The 13,391-nt window shown below is 41.9% G+C and overlaps 1 protein-coding gene across 2 annotated transcripts in view; it reads left to right on the top strand.

Moving 5' to 3' along the window:
• The window catches only part of LOC148031714 (uncharacterized), a 39,704-nt gene extending 27,288 nt beyond the window's left edge, over positions 1–12,416 (top strand). Inside the window, exons 9-20 of one of the 2 annotated variants that reach the window (XM_087685283.1) lie at positions 8,879–9,027; positions 9,116–9,176; positions 9,272–9,411; positions 9,481–9,597; positions 9,689–9,755; positions 9,876–10,066; positions 10,143–10,269; positions 10,370–10,539; positions 10,630–10,675; positions 10,751–10,821; positions 11,806–11,950; positions 12,053–12,416. In XM_087685283.1, coding sequence (XP_087541409.1) covers positions 8,879–9,027; positions 9,116–9,176; positions 9,272–9,411; positions 9,481–9,597; positions 9,689–9,755; positions 9,876–10,066; positions 10,143–10,269; positions 10,370–10,539; positions 10,630–10,675; positions 10,751–10,821; positions 11,806–11,950; positions 12,053–12,238 — 1,470 coding nt within the window. In that variant the 3' untranslated portion in view covers positions 12,239–12,416. Of the gene's footprint in view, positions 1–8,878; positions 9,028–9,115; positions 9,177–9,271; positions 9,412–9,480; positions 9,598–9,688; positions 9,756–9,875; positions 10,067–10,142; positions 10,270–10,369; positions 10,540–10,629; positions 10,676–10,750; positions 10,822–10,929; positions 10,986–11,805; positions 11,951–12,052 lie in introns of those variants that run through there. The other variant, XM_087685284.1, reaches the window with a different exon arrangement.
• The last annotated feature ends 975 nt before the right edge of the window (positions 12,417–13,391 follow it).

The raw sequence follows: 13,391 nt of genomic DNA, 5'->3' as shown, positions 1-13,391 counted from the left end.
TGTCAGGCCATAAGAATAAGTACACCATAAATAACGCAATACACGAAGACATGCAATCCAATGTGACATCTTGGGTGCCGTGAAATACTGACCGAGTATGCTAACTGAGTAAGCTAAATCTGGTCTAGTGTGAATTAACCAAAGAAGTTTTTCTACACTAGAGCAATAGGTATGTGCATGTACCATTTCCATGACTGTCCGGTTTCTACGCTCTACGACTCTATTTGGAGAGGGAGAGCTGTAGAAGTGAGCTGGCGGGAGATGCCATCCTTCTGTAGAAACTTGGAAAACTCGTGGGAGATGAACTCACCACTGGTATCACTCCTCATGCAACCGACATGACGACCGGTCTGGTTATGAACCAGCAGCATCCAAGTAGAAAAATATGTGAAAGCATCTCGCTTATGCTTGAGAAAGTACACCCACATGTAGCTGGAATGATCATCCACTATCAAAAAGAAATACAGCACGTTGTTCAAGGCGGCGCTGGATATCAGCCCACAAAGATCAACATGATTCAATCTAAGAGGTGCCTCAGCACGATGTGAGGTTTGCTGAGGGAATGGGGTACGGTGCTGTTTCCCGAGCTGACATGCTTTACAAACATCTCGAGCTAGCTTCAAGCGTGGAAGGCCCTTAACTAGCTCACGACGTGACAACTCATAAAGAGAGCCATAACCAAGATGCCCTAAGTGAAAATGCCAAAGGTGCGCATTATTCGTAGACTCTTGAGATGTGGCTAAGGCTTGGAAGCTATGGAATACGAAACCTTGAGCTGTCGGCTCAGTCAGAAAATGTGTCATGTGATTAGGCCATTAGGCTTTGCCTCACTGCGAGCAATCACTAAATCAGTCTGAGAGTCAAGGATCTCGACTGTGGTTGCTGTAAAGAAGACTGCTCGCCCCAACTGGCAAAGCTACTGAACAGATAACAAGTTTACCCCAAGCTGAGAGACATGATATACATTGTCCAACGAAGCTAGATCCGGACCCTTGTCAGTGACAAAACTGAGGCAACCTTGGGCTTGAATCTTGACCAAGGAGTTGTTTTCTATGCGGACCGGTCCGGCTGCAAGGGCTTGGAAATGGAAAATGTCTGCTATAGGAGTCATATGATGTGTAGCTCCATTGTTCACAATCGAAACAGGAGTTAAAGTGCTCGGCTGTGATGAGTGGGCCTCTACGGTAACCTCATCAGGAGGCAACTCATAGATGTGGACGAGACTCGCATCTGATATCTCTATGGAAACGATATGGGCCTCTGCAGACCGGTGAGACAAGCCCTCTGGAGTTGAGAACGTTGTTGATTGAGATGACTAAGCGGTGGCAGTATGAGTCTGACCTTTAGACTGCCCCTTGCCATCACCCTGCCTCCCTTGCTGGGGGTTGCCTGACTAAGGGGCGGGGATCTGTGACTTAGTTTTTGGTACTGTGCCTGTGGCCTTTGATTGACACTCATTATCAAAATGGCGAGCCTTTTGACCACGTTGACAATACTTATTCTTTTCAGGTACATTTTGCCACCCAGGTTTGAGAGATTGGGATGTTCCTTGTGATTCCCCGAATGGATTTTGCTTTTGATTTTGATTTTGATTTTGATTTTGAGTGGAGGTTTGGTTTTGTTTTCCCTTCCCTTCTTGTCCTTTCTGAGAATGAGCAATAAAAGCCCCTTCTGAAGAGGAATTCGTATGAAACTGATCGAACAAGCGTGTGCAACGCAATAGCTGACATTCAAATTCATAGAATGTAGGCTTGGTAGGCTTTGAAACTATACCTTCCACAAAATTGAAATATTTCATGGGGAGTTTATTTAGAAACAATGTGACTTGATCGTCAGAGGACTTGGGAGTCCCTGTAGTGGAGAATTCAACGAGAAGACGCCGATACTCAGCCAACTTGACTTTTAAGCCATTCGGTCAGTGATTTTGAAAAGTTGGAGCTCATGGTCAAGATTAATACGATGGGTTCTATCCCGAGCTGCATAGCGGTAAGTCAACTGTGCCCATCGCTCTGATGCTAAGTCAAAATGCTGAAGCTGAGAATGAAACGCAGGCAATAAGCCCTGCATCAGCTTGACAATAGTGGAGGCATTCCTAGCCTTCCATGAGCAGACAACCTTGCACAAGGTCCCATAGGTTCTAGGAGTCAAGGACATATCTCATCAAGTTTGACGAAGTAGTAAAGTTTGACCTGTTAAAATGAGTCTTGTCATTCAATGCATACTTGGTAGAAGATGAGCTAGAACCATGAGGTGTCGAGTAGATAGGGTAAGATGGATGTGGGGGATAAGATTGTGGAGGGTAAGATGGTGGAGGTGGATGTGTTTGATAAGGAGGGGGAAAAGATGGGTAGGCAGAAGTAGGCTGTGAGTGTTCAATGAGTGCCGATTGAGGCAGAGGCACTGGAACATGAATGTTTCCGTAAGGTGCCTGTGTAGGTGAAGGCACTGAGACATGGAAGCCTTGCTCAAAGTGAGACTTGGGCACAACAGTATGACCAGAAGGTCCACTAGGTAAAGCCATGGAGGCAAATTGTGGAGTTAACTAATCCACACTTGGGAGAGACTAGGAGGGATACCGAGGCTGCAATGATCCCGCAAGTGTGTGAACTAGGTGGAACACCACCTGGCAGATGTAAGGATGAGGTTCTAAAGGATGTGCCTATGTTTTCATAATCCCTCGGTGTGATGTGTGGTACGACATAAGGTGTTTGAAATGGAAAAGTAAATGGTGTGAATGAAAGTGAAGAAGCAGTGGATGAATGTGGTGGGATGGGTGGGTTTTGAAAATGAGGTGTATGAGATGTAGATGCATTTTGTTCAATTTTTATCATTTAATGATTGGAAATGAAAATGTAAAGATGATGATGCACCATACAATGAAGAAAAAGAAACACCAAATTTATTTTGATGTAGACCGAAAAGAAGGAAGGGTAGAAGAAGAGGTACTTGGCTTTTTCTTATAATCCCCACAACGTGTGTTAACGTATAGGAATTGGTCCTCAAGAGAACCTTTTTTGTAGTCAACAGATTGGACGCTTTCTTCCACATGATCTCTACCATAATATTGCAAAGCAGAAGAGGTAAAAGAAGAAGAAATAAAAGACAAATCTAAAGTACCTTGCATCGGAGTGGATGGAAGACGAGGAAAGAAAGGAACATACTTTGGGTCTTGTTCTCCAAGAGAGGGACCCATCCCTGATGGAGGTCTTGACGGCCCTACAACATCATCAGATTTACATGCAACATCTGAAGAGAGAAATTCATGCATACCTTCATTTAGAAGCTTTTCTTAAAGGGCAATCCTTCGATCGAGCTCCTCAATCTTCTTTTGTCTATAAGCTATGATCAGTTTGTATTCTTCAGAGGTTAGCTTGCCTAGCTTTTCTTCTATGTAATTAGAAGTGTCTTTCATCATGTCGGAACTTTGTGGAGCAAGTTGATCGACCCATTCTTGCTCGGTTCTCGGCATAGTTGGTTTTGGAGACTAAATCGGTGTTGTTTTGTTCGAAGTCATTTGAACCTATTGTAGTTCTTGCTTCTTGTGTAGAGCTTTCAGATTAAAGGCCTAGGTTTCTCAGAGAGTACCAAGCTCTAATACCATGTAAAGAAATGCCCTAACACAGAAACATAAATGGAAACCGTACGACAAAGCATAGATTGATAAAAGAACACAATTAGGGTTAGGGTAACTCAGAGACAATGAACACAGTGAATGAATGAAGTGATATGACTATTGAATATACGATGCTCATGTAGCAAACACACTATGCAGTGAATAAATACTGTACCTCAAACTCCTGTATCTCAAGGATCAGGGCAAGGGTAATGAGCTAGAGAGTGTTTTGTACTCTGAACGGATTCGGAATCGCAGCAAGGCAGCCTCGGAATGTCGAACACTAGCAAACGCAGCAGTGAGAAGCTGGATCTGATGCAGACAGTAGTGAGGAGAGACAAAGACTAAAACCGTAGGCAGCAAGTGAGAGAAAGACTAAAAACGTAGGCAGGACAGCCTGCGGGAGAGAGAGAGGCTAAAAACGTAGGCAGGACAGCTTGTAGGAGAGAGAAAGACTAAAAACAAAGGCAGCAGGAGTGTGATGATGTGGTAGACTGTACGGCAGCAGGTCTGCACAGGAACAATAGTCGCTTGACTGGAATCAGCTCCAAACTGCGTGAAGAGGGTTGGAAATCAGGCGCCAACTAATGGAGACAGCAATGGACAGCTTTGGCTGAGATGTCCTCCGCGAACGGGGTGTGGGCAGCAAGCCAAAACACCTGAAATCTGTAAAAACGAGATTAGAGAAGAGTGGAGGGCTGACTGCCTATTTATAGAAAAATAGGGTTCTAGATCCTCTCCCACTTAACTCTCTCGATCCGCTCCCCATTTTAGGGTTTTGGCTAAAATAAGCCTAAAATAAGCATGTTTTGGGGCTGTTTAAGTGGCTAAGTGCATTTCTTAGCACAACAGTGGCAGGAGAGATGGGAGACTTCCAACGAATATGTTTCACTTCTAAGGCCTTAATGAGGTGCTTTAATACTTACTAATTTTTTCATAAGGATGTAATACTAGGCAGCTCATAACATTACTGTCCAGCTATAGCAGCCCTGGTTGGCCAACCCAAAAAAAAAAAGAAAAAGGAAAAGAAAATGCTCCTAGGGCTTCATTAAATGCTGACAGTGCTGCCTTCACCACTCTGTGTTCCATTGGCCCTACAAATCTTCCTCTTTGTTAGAGTCAAGAGTTAGAAGAAGATTCTTATTTAACTTTCTTTTTGTTCTTCTTTGTCTTTTGTCCTTTTACACTGCCAGCCACAAAAGCATGCTAATAGATTTGGCTTTGGATCCTCTCTCTTGTGTTATGCTTCTTGCTCAAGTACCATAGGGACTAACTCCTCCCATGTGATGGTGTCCTGAATGTGAGAGGTGAGAAGACTGGTGTAAAACACATTGTACTTTGAAGATGTAGATGTGACAAAAGAGTACCATGTCATTCAATGCAACTTGTTAACCAAGGGATGCAAGCTCATTCCAAACATCCTCCATCTTTGTGATGGAATCCTTCATGGCTAGTGAATCTGTGATAGAAAGTTGTCGTAGCTTCATTTTGAGGGTTATAATGTGGACAAAGTCCTTGACTTAACAACGAGAAGACATTGTGGTCCAGACATCTAACACATTATAGATGGGTTGCACGTGGATGAGAACTGAATCATGGCAGCACTCATGAAGAGGAATGGCCAAGCTCAAATTGAGCCAGTCCCATAAGGCTGCCCAATCCACTGTAGATCCAATTTGCAGATCCCCTAAGGGATAGGGAATAGGGAGGGTCATAAAATCCCAGAGATAGGTGTCTAGAATACAATTCATCTTGTATGCTTGCCAAGAGTACCAATATCCTGGGCATGTCCTTCAAAAAACCTGGAATTCATCTTGTATACTTGCCAATAGTACTAGTCTCCTGGGCCTATCCTTCAGAAAACCTGCAAAAAGAGCAGGGTTGGCAAAGCTGGCTAAGCATAGAAGACCTGGTGTAAATGGAAGATTTCAGCTGAAAAGGGTGTAACAGGCTGCATTTTGAGGACGAGAGGTTGCTGAATACTGCATTTTGCAGAGGCAAGAATGCTGATTGCTGCATTTTGGAGAGGACCACCTGCTGTGGTCTGAAAGCATCCAAAATGGCTGGGTTTAGAGTGAAAACAACCTGCTTTTCTTGGAGGATACCTGCGTTTTGAGGACATCAGCAGAAAAGAGGCTGTTGATGATTGCTAGGGGGCCATGATGAGGTTGCTAGGCTGTAGGGTGTCCAAACACAGTTTGAGTTGAAAACACTTCACTAGATGGCTCTTCAACACTTGTCTTTAGTTATGATACCATTTCAAAGTGTGCAATGGAATCAGGAACATGTTGAGAAGAGACAGCAAATGAACACAGCAGAAATAGAAGGGATGCACTGATTTGAACACTTGCGCACAATCAGCACCTATGCATCAGAGGCAAGAACAGGCTGACCTGATGGCAGAAGGATGGTGTCTGCTGAAAATGACCATTTAGCTGCCTAGGTGGCGACAAGCAGGAGATGTGCACAATACAAGACAATGGATAACATGTTTGCTAACATGCTGGCTGTGCACGTGTGGAGAAAACTGATCCAGTAACCAAAGACCGCGCTTCAACTGACACAAAAATACCCTCAAAATGCGCACAACTTGGCTGTACACAATGGGAATGTGGCGCTTGTACTTGGTATTTAACTTTTCCTCTTCTCATTTGACACATGAACATAGCTATTGCATCAGAAGACTTTGAAATGAGCAATTGAGGGCTTGCTTCTAAAGGGGTAGGCCTCCTGCTGTGTCTTACTAGGTATAGATTTAATATGAGCCTTATTACGGATGTGAATTGTAGTGGCAACTGCAACATTCCATAGGGAATAAGGAGGCCCTTTGTTCTCAAGCATATAGATTGTGCCATTGCTAACATAGTCCTGTTCTGTTGTTCAATGGACAACGCCACCATTGTTAGATGGCGACAATCATATTGGAAAACTTGGTCCCTATACCATGCTGTTTGTAATACTCATCATAAGTTGAGACATGATTGCGATACTTGTCAAGAGTCGAGGCACAAAACTCGCCTCCATAGTTGACACGAATTGTCTGAATCCTATGAGGGGACCTACTTCACCAAATTCTTCCATTTGTATAAACTTCCAAATGCCTAACGTGAGCATAAGGGAATAATTCTCGACATGCCTCAAGAAATAATCATTAATGGGCATCAAATAAATGGTCTTGCATGCAGGGCCGCATAGATCTATGTGAAGAAGCTTCAAAAGGGTGTGGCTCTGTGGGTAGCTTGTTTCAGAATTCAATGCTACTTCTTTGAAAGCAACTAGGGCACAATGAAGGAAGCTACGTACCAATGTTCATTAATCCCTCAACCAAATGGTTGCAGCTGGCCTGTTGTAAGGCCTCATAATGAGGATGACCATTGCAGGGAAGTCAAAGAAGCTACTCTGTGAAGAAGAGCATGAAGCAAGGCCTACAATCTAATAAAGCCCACCCTCTTGATTGTTGGTCCAAAGAGGTTCTCCTATGGTAGTATCCTCCACTTGGACCTCCGATTGTGTTACTATGTGGAGACATTTGGGCTAACAAATCATACAAAAAATATGAATTCCTCAAATAGAAAAAGGATGCTTAGATATGTGAAATTTACCAAGAGAATGAGATTGAATGACAATGTATAGGAACCCTACACAAATGAGATATGTGATATATGGCACACAGCGTGGTGATGAAGCCGCAAATTGCGGGAGGAGCTAGAGTGGAAATGAAGGCTGGATGTAGAAGGGTCAGGGACATCCAAAGAGATGGTTGGCTTGTGTGGTGCTGAGATAGAGTTGAAGATGCCATGAACAGCAGGGTGGAGTGTTTCCTCACTCATCTTGGATTCCAAGTTTGAGCAGCCATCTGACACTCAAAGATAAGGCCCAAGGATGCGAAGTTTCAAGGATGGATGCTGGACTGATGGAAAGATCTCCATTTTGGCTGTAGGAGCAGTCTGGAGCAGCAAACCCTGCATTTGGTGGTGACCAAGGCTGTGTATCCATAGCTGAATGATACCTTCCACCTGTGGATGGTTGCACATGGCAGGCTGGAGCAATCAGTATTGGCTGCAAATCAGGTTGCCTTGCAGCAGCAGGCTGACAACCAGCTTCTTTTTGAGGCAGCCCAGCAGCATGGACTGTCTAAAGCAGTCCTGGAGTGGAGAGGGGTTGCAGCAGCAGCAAAGGGCAGCTGAGAGCAGCATTTCAGGGTTGGACAGCAGTGTAGAACTCAACAGAAGCTCACTAAGTGGCAGATTACAGAGATTTTTTGGACATTAGTCCTACACAAAACTTTTGAGTTTCATTTTAGTTAATTTGGTGCTTTTGGAACTCTTTCAAATGTTTAAATTTGGCCAATAATTTCAAGCCAATTTTTTTGTTGTAATAGCATTGCTTAACATGTGGTAGGTCAGCTAGTTTGCTGGTGGGACCATTTCATGCTAGTTAGAGTTGTGGCTTACTGATTGGCCTACTAATCGTTGCATTCATTATTTTAAATCTATTTGTAAGCATCTCAGAGTGGCATTGTATCATCCTGATTAATTGCTTTCCTGCTATTTTCACACCTTGCTGCCTTGTATCTTCTCCTTCCTGGGCAATACAACTGTCAGTTGCTTTGTGTGCATCTTGTGTTTCGCATTTCCACCGTTCTCCCTTGATTTTATTTCCCCCTGCTATCTGATCAAGTGTTTGACAGCTGGTGTGCTACATTTCTCCCACGGAATGGTCTTCCATGCCAAGGGAATTGCATTTACTAGCCATGATCTTGGCTATCACTGTGGGTTTGGAACGACACTGGCTGAAGAAGAAATTGCATGATTGACCCTAGTGTAGAGAACACTGCAATGATAAGGCCATCTCAGCCTGTAGCCTGAACCTCATTACTGCTGGTTCTGTAGATTTGACTGCAGATGGAACTGTTTGACCTTTCTCATTATCATCCTCCAAACTGCTGACTGCAATTACTGCTGCACACACTGCCAGAAGACTCTCTCCCCTTGGTGGTGAAGCTACGGACTCCCCCCTCTTTGAAGACTGCCTGCATTCACTAGTTCATTGGAGCCAATTGAATTCAAGGATTGGCCTTCTTCAGTAACTCCTTAAGCCTTTTATTCTTTTGTTAGACGTTCTCTTTGCTGATCATGCCTTTTGATCAAAGCTGCATGTCATGACAAGATGCTGGTAATGTCTAATTTAGACTAAGTTATTTGTTATGGTTTTCCAGGTAGGGCTTTAGCCTTTGACCATATGACCTCATGTTTCTGAATGCAGGTAGAGCAGAAGTTTCAAGATTTTAAAAATGGAGGGATCTATCCACTTCTAATAACATCATATGAGTTGCTCCGTAAACATTGTGACCTTTTGGCATCTACTAAGCCAGGACTCCTAGTATGTGATGAAGCTCATCGACTGAAGAACTGGTAATCTTTTGAAATCCTGTATAATGCATGTGCTTTGTACTCTTGTGGCTCTCCTGGTTAAAAACCGTTAGTTTCTGTACCTTTCCAGTGCTGGCACCAAGACAATTGATGCTCTTTTGGCACTCAGATGCCCAAGGAAGATTCTACTGGTATGTTAGTATGTTGTTGGTTGTTTCACGAGGCCTGTGCTGTGCCACACCTACATTAATACTTCACAACCTAATTTGAGTTATAACACATGCAGACTGGAACACCTGTACAAAATGATCTAAATGAGTTTTTCGCAATGGTTGACTTTGCAAACCCCAATCTGCTGGGCCCTCTGTCAGCATTTAAGCGTCTCTATGCTGAGCCTATTGAGTTGAGCAGAGATCGTAATGCAAGGTACCTGAGCCATTGGTTCTCATTACACGGTGAATAATTTTTAGATAATAAATCAACATGTATATGCAGTGAGGAGCAAAAACAACTAGGTCAAGCTCGATTCTTAGAGTTACAGACAAGAACAAAATTTTGTATTCTGCGGAGAACTGCAGCTATCAACAGACTTTACCTGCCTACAAAAACTGAGTATGTTTATGAAAAATTAGTTGTCAGTTGAGAAATCTCTTCCCCATTCACCAACTGGAATTGTGACTAGATGTTACTCTTTTGTTTGCAGATACCTTGTATTTTGCAGACTTCAACCACTTCAAGTGACCTTATATGAAGCATTTTTGAAATCAGAGGTACTGAATTTAATGAGGGGTCCTTTTTGTTGAAGCGGCTTTGCTCATCCCTTGTGTGTTATGGATATGCGGGAACTGGGTTTTAAAAAAAAGGTAGCTGTATCTGTGCTGTGTTTGCAGTTTGTGACCAAGTTGTTTTTATCAGAGACCAGCTCGGCAAATGTTTTACCTGCAATCGGCATTTTAAGAAAGCTGTGTAACCATCCCAGGCTTATCCAAAGTGACATGGCAAAGGAAACTTATAGAACTCATTTTCAGAACTGTCGTTCAACTACGGATACCAGCGATAACGTCTCAAACAAAACAATCAAGTTTGTCTTTTTGGTTGTGAAAAAGTCTTTATTTAGCCGGAGTTGACAAGGTCTCATTTACAGTGGATTGTGACAGGCATTCAAAATCACTATCAGGAAAACTTGATTGTTTATTCACCCTGCTCTCTGCAACCTTGCAACAAGATGTCACAGACAGGGTGGTAGTGGTTTCTAATTTCACACAAAGTCTCAACCTTGTACAGGTTCTGCCAAGAACTGGTTTTGTGCTTCATTTCGCTGTGTTCTATTCCTTCTATGTGGTTTCATTTAATATGCCTAAATAGAGGTAGAGGCCTTGCACAGGAGCTATGTGAAAGTGAAGGGTGGTCTTGGTTGCGGCTGGATGGAGGTACTAACATTGCTGACAGACAGTGCCTAGTTGATCGTTTCAACTCTGGTTATGGTCGGGAGAGAGTCTTTCTGCTTTCCTCAAAAGCTGGTGGGGTTGGTTTAAATCTGGTTGGAGCAAGCAGGTATGTTGGAAGCGGAATGACCTTTTGTTGGAAATGAGATCCTAATTGGGTAACAGTCACAGCTGAACTAGTTTGGCTTGCTGATGATAGGCTAGTGCTCCTTGATCCAGATTGGAATCCAGCAACTGATGCACAGGTGTGCAACCTAATGAGAATGTATGACGACATTGTATTTTCAAACATACTAAGTCATTGATTGTAACTGTTGTAGGCAATGGCTCGTATTTGGCGGGAAGGGCAAAAGAAGCCTGTGCTGATTTACCGTCTATTTTCAACTGGCAGGTAATACTTTTCTCAGGCCCAAATGTCAATTATCTTCAATCACAGATCTTAATACTTACTGCATTTTAGTCTACTTTGTTAACCAGGCGTATAAATATTTGTTTGTAGCCAGACACTCCGAGCCGTATCTACACAGGTCCAAGCTAGGCTAGTGAGCTAAGATGGTAAAACTGGAGAGCCTCCATTCTGAATCTTGCATTTTCGTGTTTGTATGCCACCAGGCCGAGAGATAAAATGTGTGAGTTTCCCCCACAACGACCATGTATTGAATTCGCCAGAATCACATGACGTGTATCCCAAGAAGTCAATAGACTTTAGGGCAGTAAGAATGTGGAAATTCACTATAAGATGAATTTCTAATTTTCTTATCTGCGATTGAATGAAGTATGCGAGTGCCATGCAAGCACACAAAGGTGGCCACGACTTTTAAGAAGGAATTGTTCTCCCTAGCTGATGATAGGTTGGTTACAAGCACACACTTCATAAGAATTACCGAGTGAATTGCTGAGTTCCTGGTAAACTTTTGAACCTTTAACCTAGGTCAGCTGTTACAAATACGAAGAAATACTAGGAACGGAAAATTTGCTTGATTATTAAAGAAGAAGGGATACAACCGTAATGGCAATCTTTTGATCTCAATGTTTCCGAACACATGCCCAAGGGGGGCGTCAGAATGAGCCTTAAACGTGCAAGGATCTCTTCTAAAGAAGGCCTGATGTTTTTCGCTATGTTATGGCTTCATAATAGCTTGGGATGACTAGAAATTTACGTGGGAAATTTGGAGGGGAGAAACAGAAATGTTAAAAGCTCACCTTTGAAATAATGAACTGATAATCCTAGAAACCAGATTTTGCGTGTTGGCAAAACAACGATCCATGTTTCTAATGGCTTTTGTGTCTGTCACGTAGTTATGTTTTTCCTTCCACTTTTTGCTTTCCAGCTCATTTTCCCTTATTAATACTGCCCTCACTTGTTTTCATCCAGTATCGAGGAGAAAATATTCCAGCGGCAAATGGTGAAGGGGGAGATCGCTGCAACAATAGAAAACACTGCAGAGGCAAAGGTTCGAAGTAATGGCGGCCGATATTTCAGCCGAAAGGAACTACAAGAGCTATTTGTGTTGCAGCTGGTGAGTCTATGTGCTACCACCACCCCACCTCTCTCCCTCCCCCCTGATACTGTTTCGCTGTGACACTCTCTCTCCCCCCTGATACTGTTTCGCTGTGACTAGAACACCCGTTGCGACACATACGATTTGCTTTCCCGACAGAAGCTTCCAGTCGAAGAGCAGTGGAGAGATTGCTTGGATGAGGAAGAGGATCCTGCACTGAAGGGTGCAATCACCAAGGGCCTCGTTTCCTTCGTCCACAAGGAGGTCCACCAACAGGGTGTTACCAACTCTCCTTTTCAGGAGTGATTCATTCATCCTGAGATCCCCTTATTAATTCAATTTAAAATGTTCCATCTCCGTACCCCATATCCTAGGTCTCACATTTTTTTCCAGAAATTGGCCTCTCTTTCTCTCGCTATTCTATTCTATGTTTATAACACTTGTGAGGAAATCTTAAACATAAATCAAAATACAAAGTTTTGTATATCAAAAGGTTTCTTGTAGCTTGAAATACTTGTGCTATAAAGAAAGGTAGGAAAGCTTGGATAAAAACATATATTAAACCTAATACTCTAATATTATTTATATTCAAGGGATTAACTCGAATAATTTCATAGTGCTAAAGACTAATAATTTAGTTAAAATTATCATTAAAGCTTAAGCTTATAATTTACATATAAAATAGAAATTTTAATAATACATCATATATTTGTGTGATATAAATATTTATTATTATATATTATAGGTAATAGAATTTTGTAAATGTTAATTTGTATCTCATTTACAACTTTTTTTATAACAATGGCTTGGGTATTAAAAAGCAACTTTTTAATTGATAACAAAACTACAAGGATAACTAATCATATACTAATGTTGTCTCATACATTGAATCCACACTACATCAATGAGGAAATCCAAAATATCTATATATTGCTTCAATGTGTAGTGAGTTTGTATATATACTTATAAAAATAAGATAACCATAGATTGTAATGGAATACTATTTGTGATTAATGTGATTGTGAGTGGTAGACAATTATGAGGTAATCATAAGCGAGTTATTGTTTTGATGATTTTTTAAAACTTGTTAGGATCTTTTAATAGAATTGTTTTTATATTTAACTAAACAACTCTAATATTGAGTATCTATTTTGATTGTGGTTTAGTCATGGTTGAGGATGCTTTCGAGTATAACTATTTTAGTTTCTTCCTCAATGTTTCTTTACACTAATATAAGTGAATTTGGCAAGGAAAGGGGACCAATTTGAGTATGTAACTTCAAGCAAATATATATTTAGATGCTTTTCAATGTTTTAGCCTATTCTTCTCAATACACTAGCCATAACACCATTTTACAAGTTGTGTAGTATTGTTATACTTTAACAATCATGTTTTGAAATTAGGTTAAAATAGATACATGACTTTGCACATTGAGGGTGACTAGTCCAAAGGATTTTGG

Source organism: Lygodium microphyllum, chromosome 9 (assembly GCF_053477565.2).
Source record: "Lygodium microphyllum isolate KBCC chromosome 9, Lygodium_microphyllum_v1.1.10, whole genome shotgun sequence".
Lineage (NCBI taxonomy): Eukaryota > Viridiplantae > Streptophyta > Polypodiopsida > Schizaeales > Lygodiaceae > Lygodium > Lygodium microphyllum.
Note: the sequence above shows the minus strand (reverse complement) of the source record. Positions and strands in the feature narration are given on the sequence as shown.